Source organism: Brachyhypopomus gauderio, chromosome 12 (genome assembly GCF_052324685.1).
Source record: "Brachyhypopomus gauderio isolate BG-103 chromosome 12, BGAUD_0.2, whole genome shotgun sequence".
Classification (NCBI taxonomy): Eukaryota; Metazoa; Chordata; class Actinopteri; order Gymnotiformes; family Hypopomidae; genus Brachyhypopomus; species Brachyhypopomus gauderio.
The window spans coordinates 13552089-13572372 of record NC_135222.1 but is presented as its reverse complement, the minus strand read 5'-3'; the positions used below and the strand labels follow the sequence as shown (position 1 = coordinate 13572372).

The 20284-nt window shown below is 48.1% G+C and overlaps 1 protein-coding gene across 1 annotated transcript in view; it reads left to right on the top strand.

Annotated features, from left to right (window-relative positions):
• gpc5a (glypican 5a) overlaps nt 1–20284 on the top strand; it is a 112314-nt gene that overhangs the window by 58987 nt on the left and 33043 nt on the right. The window contains exon 7 of the mRNA XM_077023215.1: nt 10951–11113. Coding sequence (XP_076879330.1) covers nt 10951–11113 — 163 coding nt within the window. The remainder of the gene's footprint in view (nt 1–10950; nt 11114–20284) is intronic.

Here is a 20284-nt window from a genome sequence, read left to right as displayed (position 1 = left end):
GTCTGATCTCCCAGCATTTGGTGTAGTCTATAGTCTGATCTCCCAGCCTTTGGTGTAGTCTCTAGTCTGATCTCCCAGCCTTTGGTATAGTCTCTAGTCTGATCTCCCAGCCTTTGGTATAGTCTCTAGTCTGATCTCCCAGCCTTTGGTATAGTCTCTAGTCTGATCTCCCAGCCTTTGGTGTAGTCTCTAGTCTGATCTCCCAGCCTTTGGTGTAGTCTCTAGTCTGATCTCCCAGCATTTGGTATAGTCTCTAGTCTGATCTCCCAGTCTTTGGTGTAGTCTCTAGTCTGATCTCCCAGCCTTTGGTATAGTCTCTAGTCTGATCTCCCAGTCTTTGGTGTAGTCTCTAGTCTGATCTCCCAGCCTTTGGTATAGTCTCTAGTCTGATCTCCCAGTCTTTGGTATAGTCTCTAGTCTGATCTCCCAGCCTTTGGTGTAGTCTATAGTCTGATCTCCCAGCCTTTGGTGTAGTCTCTAGTCTGATCTCCCAGCCTTTGGTGTAGTCTCTAGTCTGATCTCCCAGCCTTTGGTGTAGTCTCTAGTCTGATCTCCCAGTCTTTGGTGTAATCTGTGGTTCAGATTGTTTAGAGATGTGTAGATCAATAGGTTCTTGTTAATGTGCCAGTTAGTTCATTAATGTGCCGATTAGTCTTTCTGTCAATCATTCTTTTATGTGATCTCCAGGACTAGACTCAAGAGCCTTGATCTGGATTTGGATCTGGAGTCAGTATCTGGATCTGAATCTGGAGGGAGATCCCCTGAGAAGAACCAGGTGTTTCCAGGTTCTGCTCCTGGTCCACATTGTGGCAACCAGTCAAGCGCTTGAGCAGCTATCGGTCCTGCAGGGCCCGCCCACCAGCCTCCTGCGTGGCTTAGCAGGACCGGTGTGGCTTTAACGTGACTGGAATGACAGACCCTCCTGCTGTGGAGCTTCAGGCACAGCTGTCACGAGCATTAGTACAAAATCCTTCAGTGCCTTCAGCATAATGGAGACTACGGCTCCCTTCAAAGCTGATCCCAGAACAGCGTTAGCCAGCATTCAGCTGAATCTGAGAACCTGGTGAGAATGATCCCCTGCTGTGCACCAGGGTCAGGAGGGTCAGTAGAGAACACACACAGGCCTGGCAGCCAGAGCGTTCCTGCTCACCGCAGCTGTGCAGACGTGTTTGCGTGATTGAGCAGCACAGCGTAGGGAATTGGCCTCCTCTGGACGCCTCATCTCCATATGCTGGTAATGAGAGGTCATCGGCGTCACGCTGAAGTGTCTCCTCATTACGTTAGAACCTCTACCTTACGCTTCAGAGGAGCGTGTCTAGTAGGACGACACTGTTCAAGAAGCTTCCTCGGTTTGTTCTTCTGTGCTGGTTTAATTCGTTGTGTGCTGTGCAAAGGGGGAGGGGCTGTGCCCACGGTGACGGGTTGGCGTGTTTGTTCAGCGCTGTGACTGAGGTGACACGAGTCCCGGGTGCGCCGGCCCGCTTGCATGTCAGAGTTTGACATCAGTTTGTACAAATTTGCATTGCGAGGAATGTGAGGCGGAGCAGGACCCAGGGCTCACTGCAGGAAGACGGGCCTCTCATTACATCAGCTAACAAACAGCAAAATTATTCAGATGAAAAATGTCTTCACAGTTTACACTGTTGTGCTGACGGTAATTAAGATCCTGTCAGTTCCACTGTTCCAGTAGGAGCGTGTTTATCGTTGTTGTGTTCAAATAAAAAAAAAAACTGTTCAATTAACAGAGCAAACAAAAATCAAACTTGATACACACTAATTATTCATATGAGTCAGCTGTCGCACCCTGCAGGTCTGCGTGCAGGTCCTGTCTGCAGGACGCGTGCAGGTCTGCCTGCAGGACGTTCAGCCCCATGTGCCAACTCTACGAGTACACCTGCTCCACTGGCTCAGTTTGTCCACACTGGGACACGTCCACAGAGGTGTTTTCTTGAAGAGATCAGGCCAAAGGTCTATTTTACATCTCAGGTCAGGATGGAGATGAGGGACAGTGAGGTAGCAGCACAACGGGGAGAGAGGGAGAGAGAGATGGGGTAGGAGAGAGAAACAGAGAGAGATGGGGTGGGAGAGAGAGGGAGAGAGAGAGACGGCGTGAAAGAGAGACCAGGTGGGGAAGAGAGAGACGGTGCAGGAGATTGAGACAGGGCAGCTGGGAGAAAATCTTTCTCTGGGTGGAGAATCCTGCCGTCTGCCTGCCTCTCCTGCCAGCCTGCAGGGCTTTGGCGGCCTGGTCTGACAAATGGCGCGATGCTGTTCTCCTGTTTAATTCATTAGGACCAGCAAGTAGCTGCGCCTTCACAAGCTTTGTAAACACGACAGGCGACTGCTTTTTGATGACTTTCCGCTTTATTTATTTATTTATTTGCTTTTGAAGTGTGATTCTCTTGGCACAAGTACAATTCACTGTAAGCCGAGCACTACAACTGAGATTTGAACCGCAGTTCAGAGTTTAAGCAGTTAAACTTCAAATGAAAACACGTGCATATGTAAATACATGCATATGTAATTAGGAGACAGACGGCATTCCCGTCAGTGAGAATAGAACAGAGTACAGAGGTCAGAGTTCAATGGCTATGACACAGGGCTAACAGTTCACAAGGAAACGGATCTGAAAGGGTATGCAGCCCCTGACATAGTCCAAGACCTCCAGAGATTCCACTAAATCCTCGTCAGAAGCGCCGGCGTTTTCTCCTCCGGCTCAGATTAAGCCCGGCTGTCCACGGAGCCCTCTGACACAGCTGAGCTCAAGGTCAGTGTCTTCAGCATTCAGGCTTTTAAAGGGATGTGAGATAAGCCTGCGTTCCGTGTGCACTTCATCGCCATACACTTACCAGCCAACACACCGCCTCCCCAGGGTGAGCCTCTAGATCTCTGATCCTCTAGAACAAGCACAGGTGGATGGAAATGATGTTTGAGCAACACAGGATCGCTACGAGTTAAGGGGCAGCCTGTTGGACATCAGTCGTTAGACATTAGGAACGGGTCTACCTACTGGCTCAAGCAACGGACAGTTTCCTAACTAATTCATGCCATGCCACTACAAACTGACTTGTATAAAAGTCAAATCTGCTCACATAACTGTGGGCCTGGCTAATGTTTAGCAGCAGTTGTAGGAAATATTTCCAGGTGTGTTGTTGTTGTGGTTAGCTGCTGTAGAATGCACGCTGAAGTCTCGCCACACAAAATGTCATAACTGTTTCTCAAGACATTTTAATGTTGTTTACCCTTTTCTCCTCCAATTCATCACGGATTATAGATGTTCGATGAGACATTTACAGTTTGGCTTACTGTGGGGGTCTGTGTAGTAATATCCCTGCTCTTCCTGAAATTATGCACAGCCTGGATATGATAATGGATGAGTGTGTGTGCGTGTGTGTGTGTGTGTGTGCATGTGTGTGTGTGTGCATGTGTGTGTGTGTGTGTGTGTGTGTGTGTGTGTGTGTGTGTTTGTACATGGTATGTGTCTTCATTTAAATTTTCTCTGCTTGGTTCTGTAGTAAGATCCTGACATCCCTGCATAGCAACAAGTCTCATTTATCAAGCATGCTGAAATTCTTTCCTGAGTTCGTGTGGAAAACAGGATTTCTGGGAAAAGATTTGCATTCAGACAAGTTGGATCCTACATATTATAAGTGCGTGCATTGCTAATGACCAGGCACGGATTACTAATGACCAGGCATGCATTGCTAACGACCAGACACAGATTACTAATGACCAGGTCATGGATTTCTAATGACCAGCTGAAGAGAAAGTTTGTGGGCAAAAACTTAACGAACTTAATGAAATTCTGAATGTCCACAGCTGATGAGAAATGTGAAGAGAGTCTTTTATAAAAATGAAATGTCACCCAAATTATATTGGGGAATTATTAACACCAGAACTGAAGTGCACTCTGCAAACTCCTCCACCTGCCAGCAACATGCTTGTTTCATCCTGGGATGTGAAGCTTCAGCAGGGAACCAACATGCTGGTTATGCTGGCAGGATGCTGGGGGGTCCCGCTCCTTATCCTGTTGAATCCTGGCAAAGTCCTGCCCAGTCCTGTTGAGTTCTGGATCCACTGCAGGTTCGTTGAGTCGCTGTGTTCGTCAGCCATGTGTTTCCTGGTAGTAATGGGTGCCACTTCAGAGAGGTATTGCTCACTATCCTCTAACCCCGCCTACTTCCTTTAACCCCGCCTACCTCCCCTCTAACCCTGCCTCCCTCCTTCAACCCTGCCTCCTTCCTCTAACCCCGCCTCCCTCCTTCAACCCTGCCTCCTTCCTCTAACCCCGCCTCCTTCTTTTAACCCCGCCTCATTCCTCTAACCCCGCCTCCCTCCTTTTTATGGTCTGTCAGCTATAACTACTATTGTTTCTGCTGCTTCTGGTACAGGGAGTGTTATGATTTGACAAGATATCATAACGTGACATTCTTAATTAGCGAATGAGCGCAGTAGATCTCTCTCGAGCCCTCCGTTTGGGGGATGGTGGCGGGTTTCTTGAGTCTGGAGCTGGAGGCACTGTGGAGAGCACTAGTAAAAGCAAAGGGTGTATGCAATCGCTATGGTTCTACCCTCTAGACGCTAGCTCACCCAGGCCCAGGGGAGAGTAGCACAAGCCCAGTAGAAAGAGTCAAAGTGCTGCTTCATCTAGGAGCGCTGGAGGCTTCCCCAGTCACTGCTCAACGGGGAGGGAAGTGCAGCACATATCAGGAACCCTGAGAGGAACCTCTCCCGTGTACACGAGTTCCTGTTTACTTCTCACATACATACGTGTAAAACGTGGTCTAGGGCTAGCCCTAACTAACCCTAACCCTAAATATGGGTGTGAAGAAATGTTCTGTGTGTGTGTGTGGGGAATGTCTGATGTTTGAAAGAATTTACAGTCTCATTTTTGTAGCTTCAGCCAGGACATTTGATCCTTCTACGCCCTCTGGAACCCCATGTATTCTTATGAGCTGTTATCAGCTTTATTGCAGGACATTAACAAGGAACATTTTTCTCCCACACACCTCAAGGAAGCAATTCAGGGTCGTTATTGCATGCATGGCCACACCTTTTACCACTGCACCATAACCCAGGCACCCCGGAGGGCCAGGCCCCTCTTATCCGCTCTGTTCTGGAGCTTGGGTTGTCTGTGCATCACTAGGAGACATGGTAGACACTGTTGCATCATGGGCTATATTCCCCATGAGCGCACGTTTGCTGGTCTCGCCTGTCTGCCACGGCTGACGTTGGCTCGGCTAATGGGGTTATTGATCATTCCGGTGCCGTCTGAATTGGAGCGCATTTAGATTAGTTCATTCCAGCCTGTCTGCACCGTAGCTAGGAAACGACAGTCGCCGCACACACGCTCTGCCCCCTCCGTCCCTGGCGTTCGGCTTTTTGAATATTCGCTACTCAAATCCTTGTAGATTTACTCTATGCTTCTCCCAGGGTGGAGGGTGCCCCCCCACCCCTCCCTCCACACACACACACACACACACACACACACACACACACACACACACACACACACACACACACACACACACACACACGGGGCCGAGAGAGCCAGCACATTCAGGCGTCCAGCGTGGACTTATGAAGTCATCTATCTCACAGTTACGTGCTGCAACCGCTCCGTGCTGCATTCCAGCGTCGGTTAATGTTCATCACTGACATGCCAGTATGATGCATGGAGGTGTAGTGCTGAATAACATGGAAAGATGGAATAATCAAGCACAAATTCATCTTCCAACAGGGCCACTGTGCAGCTGTTCTGTGCCTCATGTCTTCTCCTCCGTCTCCCAGCTTGGATTAATCCTAAACGGTAAACACCTAAACCATGACGCCTAACGCCTGACCCCAAGTTATAATGCCTAACCCCTAACCTTAATGCCTAACCCCTAACCATAAACCCACAGTGCAGCTGCTCTGAGTCTCCTCCGTCTCCCGTGGCAATGCTACAGTCTCTCAGCTCTCTCATGACATGCTGCCATACAGTTGACACTGCTGTGTAATCGTCCTGATATTCTTACACGTTACAGCAGTGTAATGGTCCTGATATTCTTACACGTTACAGCAGTGTAATGGTCCTGATATTCTCTTACACGTTACAGCAGTGTAATGGTCCTGATATTCTCTTACACGTTACAGCAGTGTAATGGTCCTGATATTCTCTTACACGTTACAGCAGTGTAATGGTCCTGATATTCTCTTACACGTTACAGCAGTGTAATGATGGTCCTGATATTCTCTTACACGTTACAGCAGTGTAATGGTCCTGATATTCTCTTACACGTTACAGCAGTGTAATGGTCCTGATATTCTCTTACACGTTACAGCAGTGTAATGATGGTCCTGATATTCTCTTACACGTTACAGCAGTGTAATGGTCCTGATATTCTCTTACACCTTACAGCAGTGTAATCAGGACTCTGTCTAAGCCTCCTCATGAATATTCCAGAAATCCTCCCCGTTTGTCGACTATCCTTAACATCGTGGCTCTGTTGGTTAGCGCCCCATCTGCTGGGCCCTGGCGTGACTGGATGATTGGAGCTGGCATCTGCTCATGACACGCGTGTATGAGGGGAAGTGCTATGGAAGTATTAGAGTGAGTGGTGATGGGATTACTTAGTCTGTCTGCTCAGCTGTCCCAGTTTTTGGTCGACGGCACCACCTGTATCGTGTTGTGATTGCTGAGAATCGGGTCTGGCCCCCGGGGACACGTTTGGAATGTCGGAAATGGCACTGAGTGATGTTGGCGTCATGGGGCCACATCGCGCAGACGCGTCACGGAGACGCGTCGTGGAAACACAGTCACAGAGACGCTCAGTATGGCCAGTGCAGCCAGTATGCACAGTGCTCTTGGTTTGAGCGCTCAACCCCTGGACACAGCTGCCTACGTCTTGTACAATGACTCCAAGTTCTTCTCCATACCTCAGGGTGGGCACATCGTGTCTGGCCCACACACCCTCAGTGCGGCAGTGAGGTAGGTTAGTGTTGGGGGTTAGGGTTTGAGGTAGAGGTTTAAGTTTAGGGTTAGGCGTGTTAGGGTTATTTAGGGTGAGTTAGCATGTGGGTTTTGGCTGGGCGTAGAACAGCTTGATGTTGAACTGCTATGGGAATGTGGTTTGGCTGTTATTGGTAAAGACTAATCAGAAGCCAGCATATCTCTCTCTCTCTCTCTCTCTCTCTCTCTCTCTCCATCTCTCTCTCTCTCTCTCTCTCTCTCTCTCTCTCTCTCTCTCTCTCTCCTCCCTAAGGACGTTTAAACAAACAAAAACATTTCAGCCTGTAGTGTCTTGGCTGTGGTAGTGGAATGTTGGCGTTCGTCGTGCAGTCAGAGGGAGATCGGCAGCTTCTTCAGCTCAGCCTGTGACTGATCCACATTAGCAGAGCACAGGGACTGGAGCTCGGGGCCATTATGGACATGTCCTCCTGACCCTGGCTGGGTGGACCGCTCCCTCTCACTGGGCATTCTGTAAGATCAGGAGGAACCGTCTCAGGCTGAAAGGGTTTGGCGAGCCGTACTAGGCCTTTGTTTAATCCTCGATCAATGATTTCATGCTGTCGTCTCTTAATCTCCCTCTCTGTCCTTTCATCGTTTATCTCTGCAACGCTAACGGGCTCTTTGACTTGCCCCCCCCCCCCTCTCCTCCCCTCCCCACCACAGCTGTAGCAGTAGCAATGTCCTTTCTTACCCTCTTATTCCTGTGTTTTCCCCCCAGTGAAAGGATGTTTTTGGTAGTCAAGCATTTGAACTCTCAGAGGCAGAAACCCAGAGCTTCATGTCATGGGCTGCACAAGGTCGTCGTGTCATTTAGATGTGATTGTCAGACGAATGTGCCTGAGGGATTTGTATGTTTGACCCTAACTTAACCCTAACCCCTAACACTGACCCCAACCCTAACCCTAGATCTGGCTCTCTAGAGAGACAGAAAGAGAGTAAAACATACACCCACACTGTGATTTCTCACACCTTCCTAGTGGTTTTCTGCTGATTTGGATGTAACTGGATGGTAGGCTAGTGAGTCTGGTGAGGTTGTTGAGTCTGGTGAGGCCACCATCTTGGGTTATTGTGGTTGACAAAGATGAGGATTATCAGCTCACGCTCAGGATTACTGCTGCAAATGTAAGAGTTCACAGTTAACTTGCTGCTCATGGCAACCATCTTATGCCATTAGGCTTCCGAGCCGAATGGTGCATTTAGTGGGCAAATGTCATGTCAACGGGAAGCGTGTAGGTGTGGGACATTAGACGTGTGCTGTGTAATGAGCTTTGCTGTATGCAGACTCAGAGCAGCAGCAGGTGAGACGAAAGTGTTTTTGTACATCTGCCACTTGGGTGCGTGCAGGCTGGACTTTGATCGCTGGCTTGGCTCACAGCCCAGCTGACGGCAGCCTCACAGCTGGGTCACGGCACCAGAAATGTGGGAGGTTTGGTGGAGAGTCGGCCAACCCCGGAGGTAAAATAGCCCGAGTGTGCACACCTGGTCAGAGTCCTGTTGAGTGGTATTTTTGTAAACATCATTTATGTGGCTTGAACCTTTATATGAGGTCTTAAAAGCACCGTCACACAATTTTGCAATCCAGGAAAACGATTTCCAGGAATGATTTCCCAGTAGAAATGACCTAATTTGGTTTTCTGCCAAAGATCGAACATTTATATATTTATTTGTCTGTTGATCTATCAATATAAATCAGTCAGCTAGTGATCTTACGGCATCCTGTTCCACTTGTACGATACAAATGTGTCATTGGTGTTTTACGTTCTTTATGTGTCACTGCCATGCGGAGCTCTCTGTCTGAAACCACCATTAAGGTATTTAATGCACATTAATGGGCTGTGTAGGATGGTGAGTGGAATCGAGGCGTCCTGCAGGCACTATGCCATGGGCATTGTGAGAGTGATGATGGGCATTGTGAGAGGGCCGGGTTCTGAGAGTGGGCAGGGCTATGCACTTGGCCAGTATTGTGGTTAAACCACGCCTTCCCCACCTCCACTCAGACTCCGCCTCTCTCTACAGGGACTCCGCCTCCCGCTCCCCTGCATGGGCTCTGATGCGGTCAGACGCAACCCAACCTGTCAGAAAGGACCTCCCGTGTGTGTGTGTGTGTGTGTGCATTCACATCTGACAATTACAAACCCAAACCCCCGCGGCCTGCAGATATTCTTTGTAATGCTCTTTCCCCTCAGTTTTCTCCTCATGTGATAAACAGCTCAGTTTAATTTTGGAGGACATGAGCAGAAGAAGGAGACAGGCAGACGTGGTTGTGGGCAAACGCGTCTCTGTTAGACTCGTATGGAGATGCGTATGGACTCAAGACTCTGGAGACTGCCAGGCTGCTGTTAACAATTTAACCAAAAAAACCTACAAACTGCTGGAGTCAGAGATCGAATGTGCAAAGTGCACTCAAAGCAAACAGTTAAACTCTCTGACATTAATAACAATAACAACTAAGAAGACAAGTCGGAAAGCTTGGTCTTTATATGTGCTCTGTAAAAAGTTCGAATTTCCTCTTCTTCTTGGTTGTGCATGGGTCACAGTGTCCTCTGAAGGCAGGTTAAATGCGATGTCCTCTCTGGTGTCCATCCATCAAAGTTCCGATAATCCATTTGCTGCACCACGTTCTCCACTGTGGTCCAGCCTCTACAGTAACTAATTACCATGGACTATCACGCCAGGCCATTGAGCACTACCTGTCTGCTATACACAAACAGCTTTCAATGTCTGAGAGCTTCTCTCGCATTTCAATTAGGCAATTAAATGTAGCGCCTCCCCCCCCAGACGGATGCGGCTCCAACACGGTGACTGTGAATAGCTGTTCCGCTTCTGTGGATGTGAGCCGTCGGTGGAGAAGAAGAGAGGACACAGTCTCACACGGCTGCTCTACAAATCCTCTCGGTGCTCTCACTGGATCGGACCTTTAACGCACGCTGTGCTATTGAGAGCTGCTGTAGAGATACATTTATTTATTTTTTTATGTTGTGTTCGTCTCTATCCCTCCTCTTCCATAGAGTTATGTATTCAGGTAGCTGTGTGTGTGTGTGTGTGTGTGTGTGTGTGTGTGTGTGTGTGTGTGTGTGTGTGTGTGTGTGTGTGTGTGCGTGCATCTCATTATCATACTAAGGGACAACAAAGGACACAAGTAAAAATAGATTAGAGTCTGTATTAATATTTGCCCGTGGAAGTGTAATGATATTTTGACATTTCTGCATGTGTGTGGGTGTTCTTAAAATGTCAGTCAGTGACACTCTTAACATTCAGAAAAAACAGCTTTGTTGAAAGGAAATTGGGTTTCTCAGACACTCTGGGGCTCTGGTCCTGGACGCTCAGGGAAGAAAGTAAACCTTAATCCCAGATTAACTCAATGGCAGATCACACTACATGACTCGAGTGGTGGGTGAATTCAGAAGAAACAGTTTGGAGTTTAAATTGCTGTTGAAAGTGGTTTGCACAGCTGGAGACTGAGTCATGCTCCAGACAACCCAGTCCCAGCATGGCCACTGCCTTTAGAGCATGCGTCAGACCGTTATGGCAGGCTGGCCAGGCAGAGCAAGGCTCCCTCGGCTGGTCAGACAAACCAGGGCTACCACGGCTGGCGAGATGCTTGGTAAACCATCATGAGAAGGAGAAGCACTGCAGGCACTTGTCCTGCAGATTTAAGTTCGTGACTGTAGTGTGCAGGACCTATTCAGGTGCTTTACTGGATGAAGTGTCACGGCTGCAGGTTGAAATCTTTAGGACCTGATTTGGACATCACTTTTCGGCTAACAGGCCAGTTCCCAGAAACCCAAACGTCCGTACCTTTTGCCATTAAAATTAGCTTACCACCCCCCAAAAACCAAACAAACCCAATGTGGGGCAACAGAGATGCTGACCTGTCTCCGCCCCAGAGAGGTGGAGTGAGTGGGGGCCTGTCTCCGTCCCAGAGAGGCGGGGTGAGTAACAGGTTCTTTCCTCTGCAGCTGCTGCAGGGTAGGACGATTCCGAAGCTGGGCAGTCTGGACCGGATCGAGGTGGGCAGCGGAGATGCGGAGGGGTCAGACAGTGGAGACTGCGATGACGAGGACGGATGCTGGGGCTCTGGGAATGGGGGGGGCACGAGACCTGTGGCTGGAAGACCCAAATGTAAGTACATGCTTCAACAATGAGGGAGGGATGGAGGGTGGAGAAATGAACAGAGGGATAGATGGAGCTGAATGGAGGGACAGATGGAGGTATGTACAAGACAGTGAGGGGTTTGTCCTTTTATGGCATTTTTACCGCGTACTTTGCTGGCAGTGCTGGGTGTGGGTTGCTGAATGAATGTGCTTGAAATTGTACAAATTCCACTTTGCATTCCCTGTGAAGTCTGAGTCAGAGGTGTGAAAGCTTGGACTGCTGGAGCGTGTCGTCTAGCGGTTCTCACACGCTCTGCTCTTCTGTTTCACTTGGAAAGCTCAAAGGATCGACGCATGGTCTTGGTGGCAAACGGACACAGTATGCTCAGTTTTACACGCTCAGACCAAAGTATGGAGACTGCAAAGAAACAGCTTATGACTTGCTAAACTATTCAAGCAGGGAGCTACAGCCAAACCCTCACCATCTGTTTCTCTTTTCTGTTGTCTGGGATGGGCTTCAAAGATCTCTGGATTTTCATTAGCTAGTCAAGATGTCAATCACTGGTATGATTAGCACCAAATCCCAAGAGTTCACTAAAAGCACAAGCCAGTCATTGAGAAGGTCTTTGCTCTAAGAGGCTCTGTCATGATCAGAAGGGAAGGGTTCTGTAAGCACTGTAACCCTAACCCTACCCTTACCCCTGTCCCTACACCTACCCTTACCCCTAAACCTACCCCTCTCAGTGCTCCTCTCTGTATCTCGCAGGGTTGCAGCTTCTCTGTCCCGCAGCCTGGACCATCAGAACCTTTTTGTCCAGACTCTCTGTTCGTCCCTTGGAGGAAAAATGCAATCTGAAGCAATGACGATTAGCAGCAAGAGAGATGGAGCGAATGACCCATGTGGTGATTTCTCCATCATACCACAGGGGCTGAACTTTCTACCCCTCCTACTGTAAATCAGTCTTCAGGGGATCATTTGTCCTCCCTCCCACCACCACCTCCATCTGTCCCTCCGACAGCCTTATCTGATTAATCGTCTTTTCTTCTTCTTCTGGGCATGGGTGTCCCGTTTCATCAAAACGTGCCATCACCGTGTGATAACATTTCTTTTTCCTCCTGTCAGCCTGCCGCCATTCGCCTGACGCTCTGCCCTCCCAGCCTGTGATTTAGGGTGAGGTGAGATGATTTGCCGAATCCATGCCTAACGTCATCAAACTCCACAGCAAGCCCCCCCGCTAGGGCCCTGTGGGGTGTCCAAGGGGGCAGGAGTCTGGCCAGTCACTCCTCTTCTGGTCTGCCAGTGGCGAAGGTGTGAAGTGCAGAAATGCAGCAGCATCTTTTCTCAACATATCCAGTACATGTGCTTGCCCTCGGGCACTCTGGGGAGCAAGATGAGCGAGCAAGACAGAAAGGCCCATCCCGACTATCTCGACTATCACGATGACTGAACCTTACTGCATGCTTGTTCCTGAGATACCTGCTTTAGTTGACTGTGATTTAGAGATGAGAAAGGACTTTGCACTTTGTATTTCTGACCTACACAGAACACCAGACCTCCTGCAGCTCACCTGGCAGAGCAGGTATCATGACACAACAGGGAACACCACACAGCAGGTAACATGACACAACAGGGAACACCACACAGCAGGTATCATGACACAACAGGGAACACCACACAGCAGGTATCATGACACAACAGGGAACACCACACAGCAGGTATCATGACACAACAGGGAACACCACACAGCAGGTATCATGACACAACAGAGAACACCACACAGCAGGTATCATGACACAACAGGGAACACCACACAGCAGGTATCATGACACAACAGGGATCACCACACAGCAGGTAACATGACACAACAGGGAACACCACACAGCAGGTAACATGACACAACAGGGAACACCACACAGCAGGTAACATGACACAACAGGGAACACCACACAGCAGGTATCATGACACAACAGGGATCACCACACAGCAGGTAACATGACACAACAGGGAACACCACACAGCAGGTAACATGACACAACAGGGAACACCACACAGCAGGTATCATGACACAACAGGGAACACCACACAGCAGGTAACATGACACAACAGGGAACACCACACAGCAGGTATCATGACACAACAGGGAACACCACACAGCAGGTAACATGACACAACAGGGAACACCACACAGCAGGTAACATGACACAACAGGGAACACCACACAGCAGGTAACATGACACAACAGGGATCACCACACAGCAGGTAACATGACACTACAGGGAACACCACACAGCAGGTATCATGACACAACAGGGAACACCACACAGCAGGTATCATGACACAACAGGGAACACCACACAGCAGGTATCATGACACAACAGGGAACACCACACAGCAGGTATCATGACACAACAGGGAACACCACACAGCAGGTATCATGACACAACAGGGAACACCACACAGCAGGTATCATGACACAACAGGGATCACCACACAGCAGGTACCATGACACAACAGGGAACACCACACAGCAGGTATCATGACACAACAGGGAACACCACACAGCAGGTATCATGACACAACAGGGAACACCACACAGCAGGTATCATGACACAACAGGGATCACCACACAGCAGGTATCATGACACAACAGGGAACACCACACAGCAGGTATCATGACACAACAGGGAACACCACACAGCAGGTATCATGACACAACAGGGAACACCACACAGCAGGTACCATGACACAACAGGGAACACCACACAGCAGGTATCATGACACAACAGGGAACACCACACAGCAGGTACCATGACACAACAGGGAACACCACACAGCAGGTAACATGACACAACAGGGATCACCACACAGCAGGTATCATGACACAACAGGGAACACCACACAGCAGGTATCATGACACAACAGGGAACACCACACAGCAGGTATCATGACACAACAGGGAACACCACACAGCAGGTATCATGACACAACAGGGAACACCACACAGCAGGTAACATGACACAACAGGGAACACCACACAGCAGGTAACATGACACAACAGGGAACACCATACAGCAGGTAACATGACACAACAGGGAACACCACACAGCAGGTATCATGACACAACAGGGAACACCACACAGCAGGTATCATGACACAACAGGGAACACCACACAGCAGGTAACATGACACAACAGGGATCACCACACAGCAGGTATCATGACACAACAGGGAACACCACACAGCAGGTATCATGACACAACAGGGAACACCACACAGCAGGTATCATGACACAACAGGGATCACCACACAGCAGGTATCATGACACAACAGGGATCACCACACTGCAGGTAACATGACACAACAGGGAACACCACACAGCAGGTATCATGACACAACAGGGAACACCACACAGCAGGTATCATGACACAACAGGGAACACCACACAGCAGGTATCATGACACTACAGGGATCACCACACAGCAGGTATCATGACACAACAGGGAACACCACACAGCAGGTAACATGACACAACAGGGAACACCACACAGCAGGTAACATGACACAACAGGGATCACCACACAGCAGGTATCATGACACAACAGGGATCACCACACAGCAGGTACCATGACACAACAGTCATGGGTTTAATTCCCAAAGATGAATGCTACTATAAGGAGAATGTCTGGCAAATGCTGTAACCACATTTTTTTTCAGTTAAATACGAAGTCTGTGTGATAGGATCTCTGACTCAAGAAGGAAAGACACGGTTGTTTGAAGACATCCCATAATAACCACAAGACCCTCAGTCATCACCAACCACCAGTCTCAACATCCAACAGAATGTGGTTGGTTTATCTGTTTATTCCTCATGTGCACATTGTTTCCTTGAGAAACTTTGTGATAATTGGACAAGCCAAGCATAAACACGGGAGTCCTGTATTGGCATGTCCTTGTATGAATTATTAATAATATGAATAAAGTAAACGTGTGCGTTCTATCATAACAGCATTTTTGAATTACTCTCTGACCTTTATTTCACCTTCTTCACTTAAATAAAACCTGCACAAATTAAACCAGCACACTGCCTCCTCAAAGCGCTGTTTATGTGCTCGACCCAAACTGAGTAAATCTCACAAATGAGATTAGTTTTGGTTAGTGTCCATTTGATTCACACTTTTTTTTTCATTTGTCCTGTTGAATCTGAGTTGGCTGTGGTCTCCTTAGCAGAAATAAGGCTAGTGTGATTCCATTCTTCTGAGTCCTTGGTTTGAAACAGCCCCAAAGCATTCTGGTCCAGGACCCAGGTTCCAAAGAGGAAGCTGGGGCGGTCTCACATGGGTCAGCCCCTGTGAGTCCGCAGAGCCCAACAGGTGTGCTGGAGATGCCTCACATGGTCCAGAGCCTCCTCGCCATCACCCGGCCCGGATGGCAGGTATGTTGGCTGTCGAGAGGGCACTGCCTGCCATCGATCCCTGGGGCAGAAAGACAGGAAAGGGAAGTGGGGGAGGTGTCCGTTTGGCAAGCTGGTGTTAATTAAAAGCCTGTCTCAGGAGGGGATTATGATTCCTGAGCTCTTCATCATTGTAATGAACGCTGAAGGTGATCTTTCTCACACCTGATTAGCTGTAACGATCCGCTGGATTGTTCCGGCGTCTCCTAATGTAGCTGGGGACTTCTGCAGCTCTGAGCAGCTCGTGCTGGCTTTGCAGTCTCGTGAGACAACTTTCATCACTCAACTGGGGATCCCGTGTCTCTGTCTTGGAATATGGGAGTGTTAGAAACTGCTGAGAGAGGTGCACGGCTAAAAGACTGGCTGGAATCTTCCGCGTTTTTAACGTTGGTATGATGGAAGACTTTTGTGAAATGTAACGGTGTTAGAAAGATGGGGCCATGCAGGGCTGCATTTCTGTCCAGAGTCACGACGAGATTAAGGAAGAGAGGACATGGCGGGGGGTGTCGCAGTGGGCCTAAACGAGGTTGATCTTTGGCTAACGAACCAAATGCAGCCAATCACAGCTGCAGCACACATCTCTTCATAATCACCTGCGTTTGGAGAAAGCCACGGACCTCAGCATATTGTCTGAGTGTTAAAACTAGCACAGCAGTCTGTGCCCAACAGAGATAGAGGAGGGGGGGGGTAGAGGGAGAGACAGAGAGAGGGGGAGACTGAGGGAGAGGGGTAGAGAGGGAGAGAGAGACAGACAGATAGATGGAGAGTGGAAAAGACAGTAGGAGAGACATGAGATGGGGACAGAGAGGGAGAGCGAGACAGACAGATAGATGGAGAGTGGAAAAGACAGTAGGAGAGACATGAGATGGGGACAGAGAGGGAGAGCGAGACAGACAGATAGATGGAGAGTGGAAAAGACAGTCGGAGAGACATGAGATGGAGAGAGACATGAGATGGAGACAGAGAGGGAGAGAGAGAAAACAAACAGAGAAAAGGGAGAGATGAAGTCAGAGGGAGAGGCAACAATGAGCAGTGGGCAGTGAGATAAACAGCGCTATTTGATGATGACATTCTCATTCTCTTGCTGCTGTTGTGGTTAATGAGGGGTGTGGTTCATGTGGCTAATGGGGGGGTGGTTAATGAGGGGTGTGGTTAATGTGGTTAATGGTGTGTGGTTAATGAAAGGTGTGGTTAATGCTTATGAGGTTTGGAAGGGTGGTGGCAGCACTGGGCTTGATTAACAACATGAACATGCAGTATCAGAGAGGAGGGACCCAGTGACGCAGAGGAGGGACCCAGTGTCTGAGAGGAGGGACCCAGAGAAGAGGGACTTGAAGAGGGGTAGTCATGGGCCTGGTGGTTAGGGAACTGGTCTTGTGACCGGAGGGTCGAGGGTTCGATTCCCAGACCTGAGGCCATGACTGAGGCCTGAGCAAGGCCCTTAACCCTCAATTGCTCATTTGTATAAAAATGAGATAAAAATGTAAGTCGCTCTGGATAAGGGCGTCTGCCAAATGCCATAAATGTAAATGTAAGATTACTTGTACTGAGTAAGGCTGTGTTGAACACTTGCCCCAGTACCTCATGTTATTGTTTGGACATATATTTGAGTTGAACCTGCTCCCATGTTAAAGTGATGCTTTGAACCTCGTTGTCCTCACTCTCACTGTTGCTTAACTACGTCAGACTCCTTATATTACATCAGACTCCTTATATTGCGTCAGACTACTTCTATTAAGTCAGACTTCGTATATTACATCAGACTTCTTATAGTAGGAAAGACTCCTTATATTACATCAGACTTCTTATATTACATCAAATTCCTTATATTACATCAGACTCCTTATATTACATCAGACTTCTTATATTACATCAGGTTCCTTATATTACATCAGACTTTGTATATTACATCAGACTTCTTATATTACATCAGGTTCCTTATATTACATCAGACTTTGTATATTACATCAGCCTCCTTATATTAGGTCAGACTCCTTATATTACAACAGACTTCTTCTATTAGGTCAGTCTTCTTCTATTACATCAGACTCCTTATATTATATCTGTAGAGCAGAGTCAGGAACCCGTTTTCACTGAACACACTGAATCTTGGCCTCATCTTGTGTGTAACAGGATCTCAGTCTCTGCCACTGTCTCTGTCTCTGTCTACGCCACTTTGACATGCAATGTGTATTTGTTCATCTCCAGTTAGCTAATAGATTCTAAAGAAATTATAAAATGCATTTTCAAACATTTTCAAAAATTAGCTCTATAAAAATTATGGATTGATGAGAATTAATGATTGCCTTGAATTTACTCAGAGCCTGTGAGGGGGCCCGTCTGTCTACTATTAACATATGCCTGTAAACAGATGACAGGTGTCTGTAATATAGTCATACTTACTTACACTCACCATAACTACTGTGGGCGTCAAAGCAGATGCCATTTTAGGCCACTTTTTTAGCAATGTTGTCAGCATTTTTTCATCAGGCTTCCTATGCTAATGTGCAAATTTCCATGGGCATGTCAGAACGATTTCCATTTGGACAATTAAAGTTTGTAATGGACATTCAAGTCAATCAGCTTTACTTTTTTATGTTGGAGCTGTCTTGTCATGACCTCAAGTCACACACAGAGGAGGTCCATCTGGTTGAATATTGTACTATGCACTGACAATTGATTAGCCAATGATGCCACACATGGCATTTAACCCTTTCAGAGTTAAATTATGTTTCTGTCAGGGTGATTTATTGGGCAGAAGCACTTCCCCAAGGTCCCCAAATTTATTTGCTATTAATATATTAATTTGTCTTGAATATTCCTGAAATTGTGGAAGGCGTAAACTTCTCTGCCAGAAGGTCAGGGTGAAGATGATTCTCAGATCAGTAGATCATTCGTGGAGCTGTAGTCCTCTGGAGAGCCTCCAGCTTGCCATCAGCAAGCCAGGATATTGCTTCAATCCATGCTTGATCGCAGGTTGACTGCGCGGTGAGATGAGAATTTAGCATAACATGACCTTTTCATCTGGCAAAATGTTATTTCATATACACTGTATTTATTTATTTATTCACACGTTTGTTTATTTATTTAATAGTTTTCACACACAGGTTGTGGTGAGGAAAGATGAGTCACATTGATCACATTGATCTGTCAAATCAAGTCAATGGCAGCAGCTTCTTGATTGGTCATGCTGCTGATCTGGGAACAGCATGTCTCACTGTGGTCATGTCTGATCTGGGAACAGCATGGAGAAACAGCCTGTTTATTTCAGTCACTGAAAGGTCCGGGAGACATGTACCATTCCTTCTGTCTCTGCTAGGCTGCATTTGTCCTTACAGTGTCTTTACAGTGTCTGTACAGTGTCTGTACAGTGTCTTTACAGTGCTCCTGGTCAGCTCTGAAGCCAACCACCAAGCTTGGACATGCTTAATGGCTTACTGAGACTGGGGAAGGTCCTGTGTTAGAAGGCCTAGGGAACCGGATTACTAGGGTACTGGCGTTCTGCTTGGTCCTTGCCGCAAAATTAACAATCCTGGCCAAACAGTTGATTTTATTAATGAAGACCGGGTCATCAGTAAAGAATGGCACACATCAACATGCGAGTCAATGTGCTCATGAAACACTGAAGCATCCCCTGTTCAGACAACATCTGGCAACCAGAGCACTGCACTGGAGCGAATCAGTGTAGCACACTGAGCGACTCATTCTGGCACACGGAGCGACTCATTCTGGCACACTGAGCGAATCATTCTGGCACACTGTTACTCAGGGGTGACTGCTGGGTCCACTTCTGCAGTTTCTCTGTGCTAATGCTGTTCTCTGTGTTCACACCTTTTCCCACACTAATGAGCTGCAGGCTACATGTGGCTGGACGCTCGTATTCCTAACGAAGCATGAAAAGCACATTATCCAGCAGAGCACCAAGAACCAGGCCCAGATACACCAACACCTCCATCAGCCTCAAATACACCAACACCTCCATCAGCCTCAAATACACCAACACCCCCATCAGCCCCAGATACACCAACACTTCCATCATCCAGATACACCAACACCTCCATCATCACCAGATACACCAACACCTCCATCAGCCTCAAATACACCAACACCTCCATCAGGCCCAGATACACCAACACTTCCATCAGGCCCAGATACACCAACACCTCCACCATCCTCAAATACACCAACACCTCCATCAGGCCCAGATACACCAACACTTCCATCAGGCCCAGATACACCAACACCCCCACCAGCCCCAGAAACACCAACACCTCCATCAGCCCCAGATACACCAACACCTCCACCAGCCCCAGATACACCAACACCTCCACCAGCCCCAGATACAACAACACCCCCACCAGCCCCAGATACAACAACACCCCCACCAGCCCCAGATACAACAACACCCCCACCAGCCCCAGATACACCAACACCCCCACCAGCCCCAGAAACACCAACACCATCCATGGCAACACTGATGTGCATGGCAAGACTGCCATTCCCTGAACTTGACTGTAAAACCATTGCTGTGGCAGCAGGGCAGCTGTCTGTAAAATTGAGAGCTGACCTCAGTCCCTCTGAGCCAACCTCAGTCCCTCACCGCTGAAACATCGGTCACTCCACTGCTGAAGAGTTAAAAGCCTTTTTCAGAGAATATTGCTTTGAACCAAGTCCAGAGTTTTCAGTAAATAATAGAAGCTACTTTTCTCCATCTTCTCCACTCTCTCTCCCCCTCCCTCCCCCTCCCT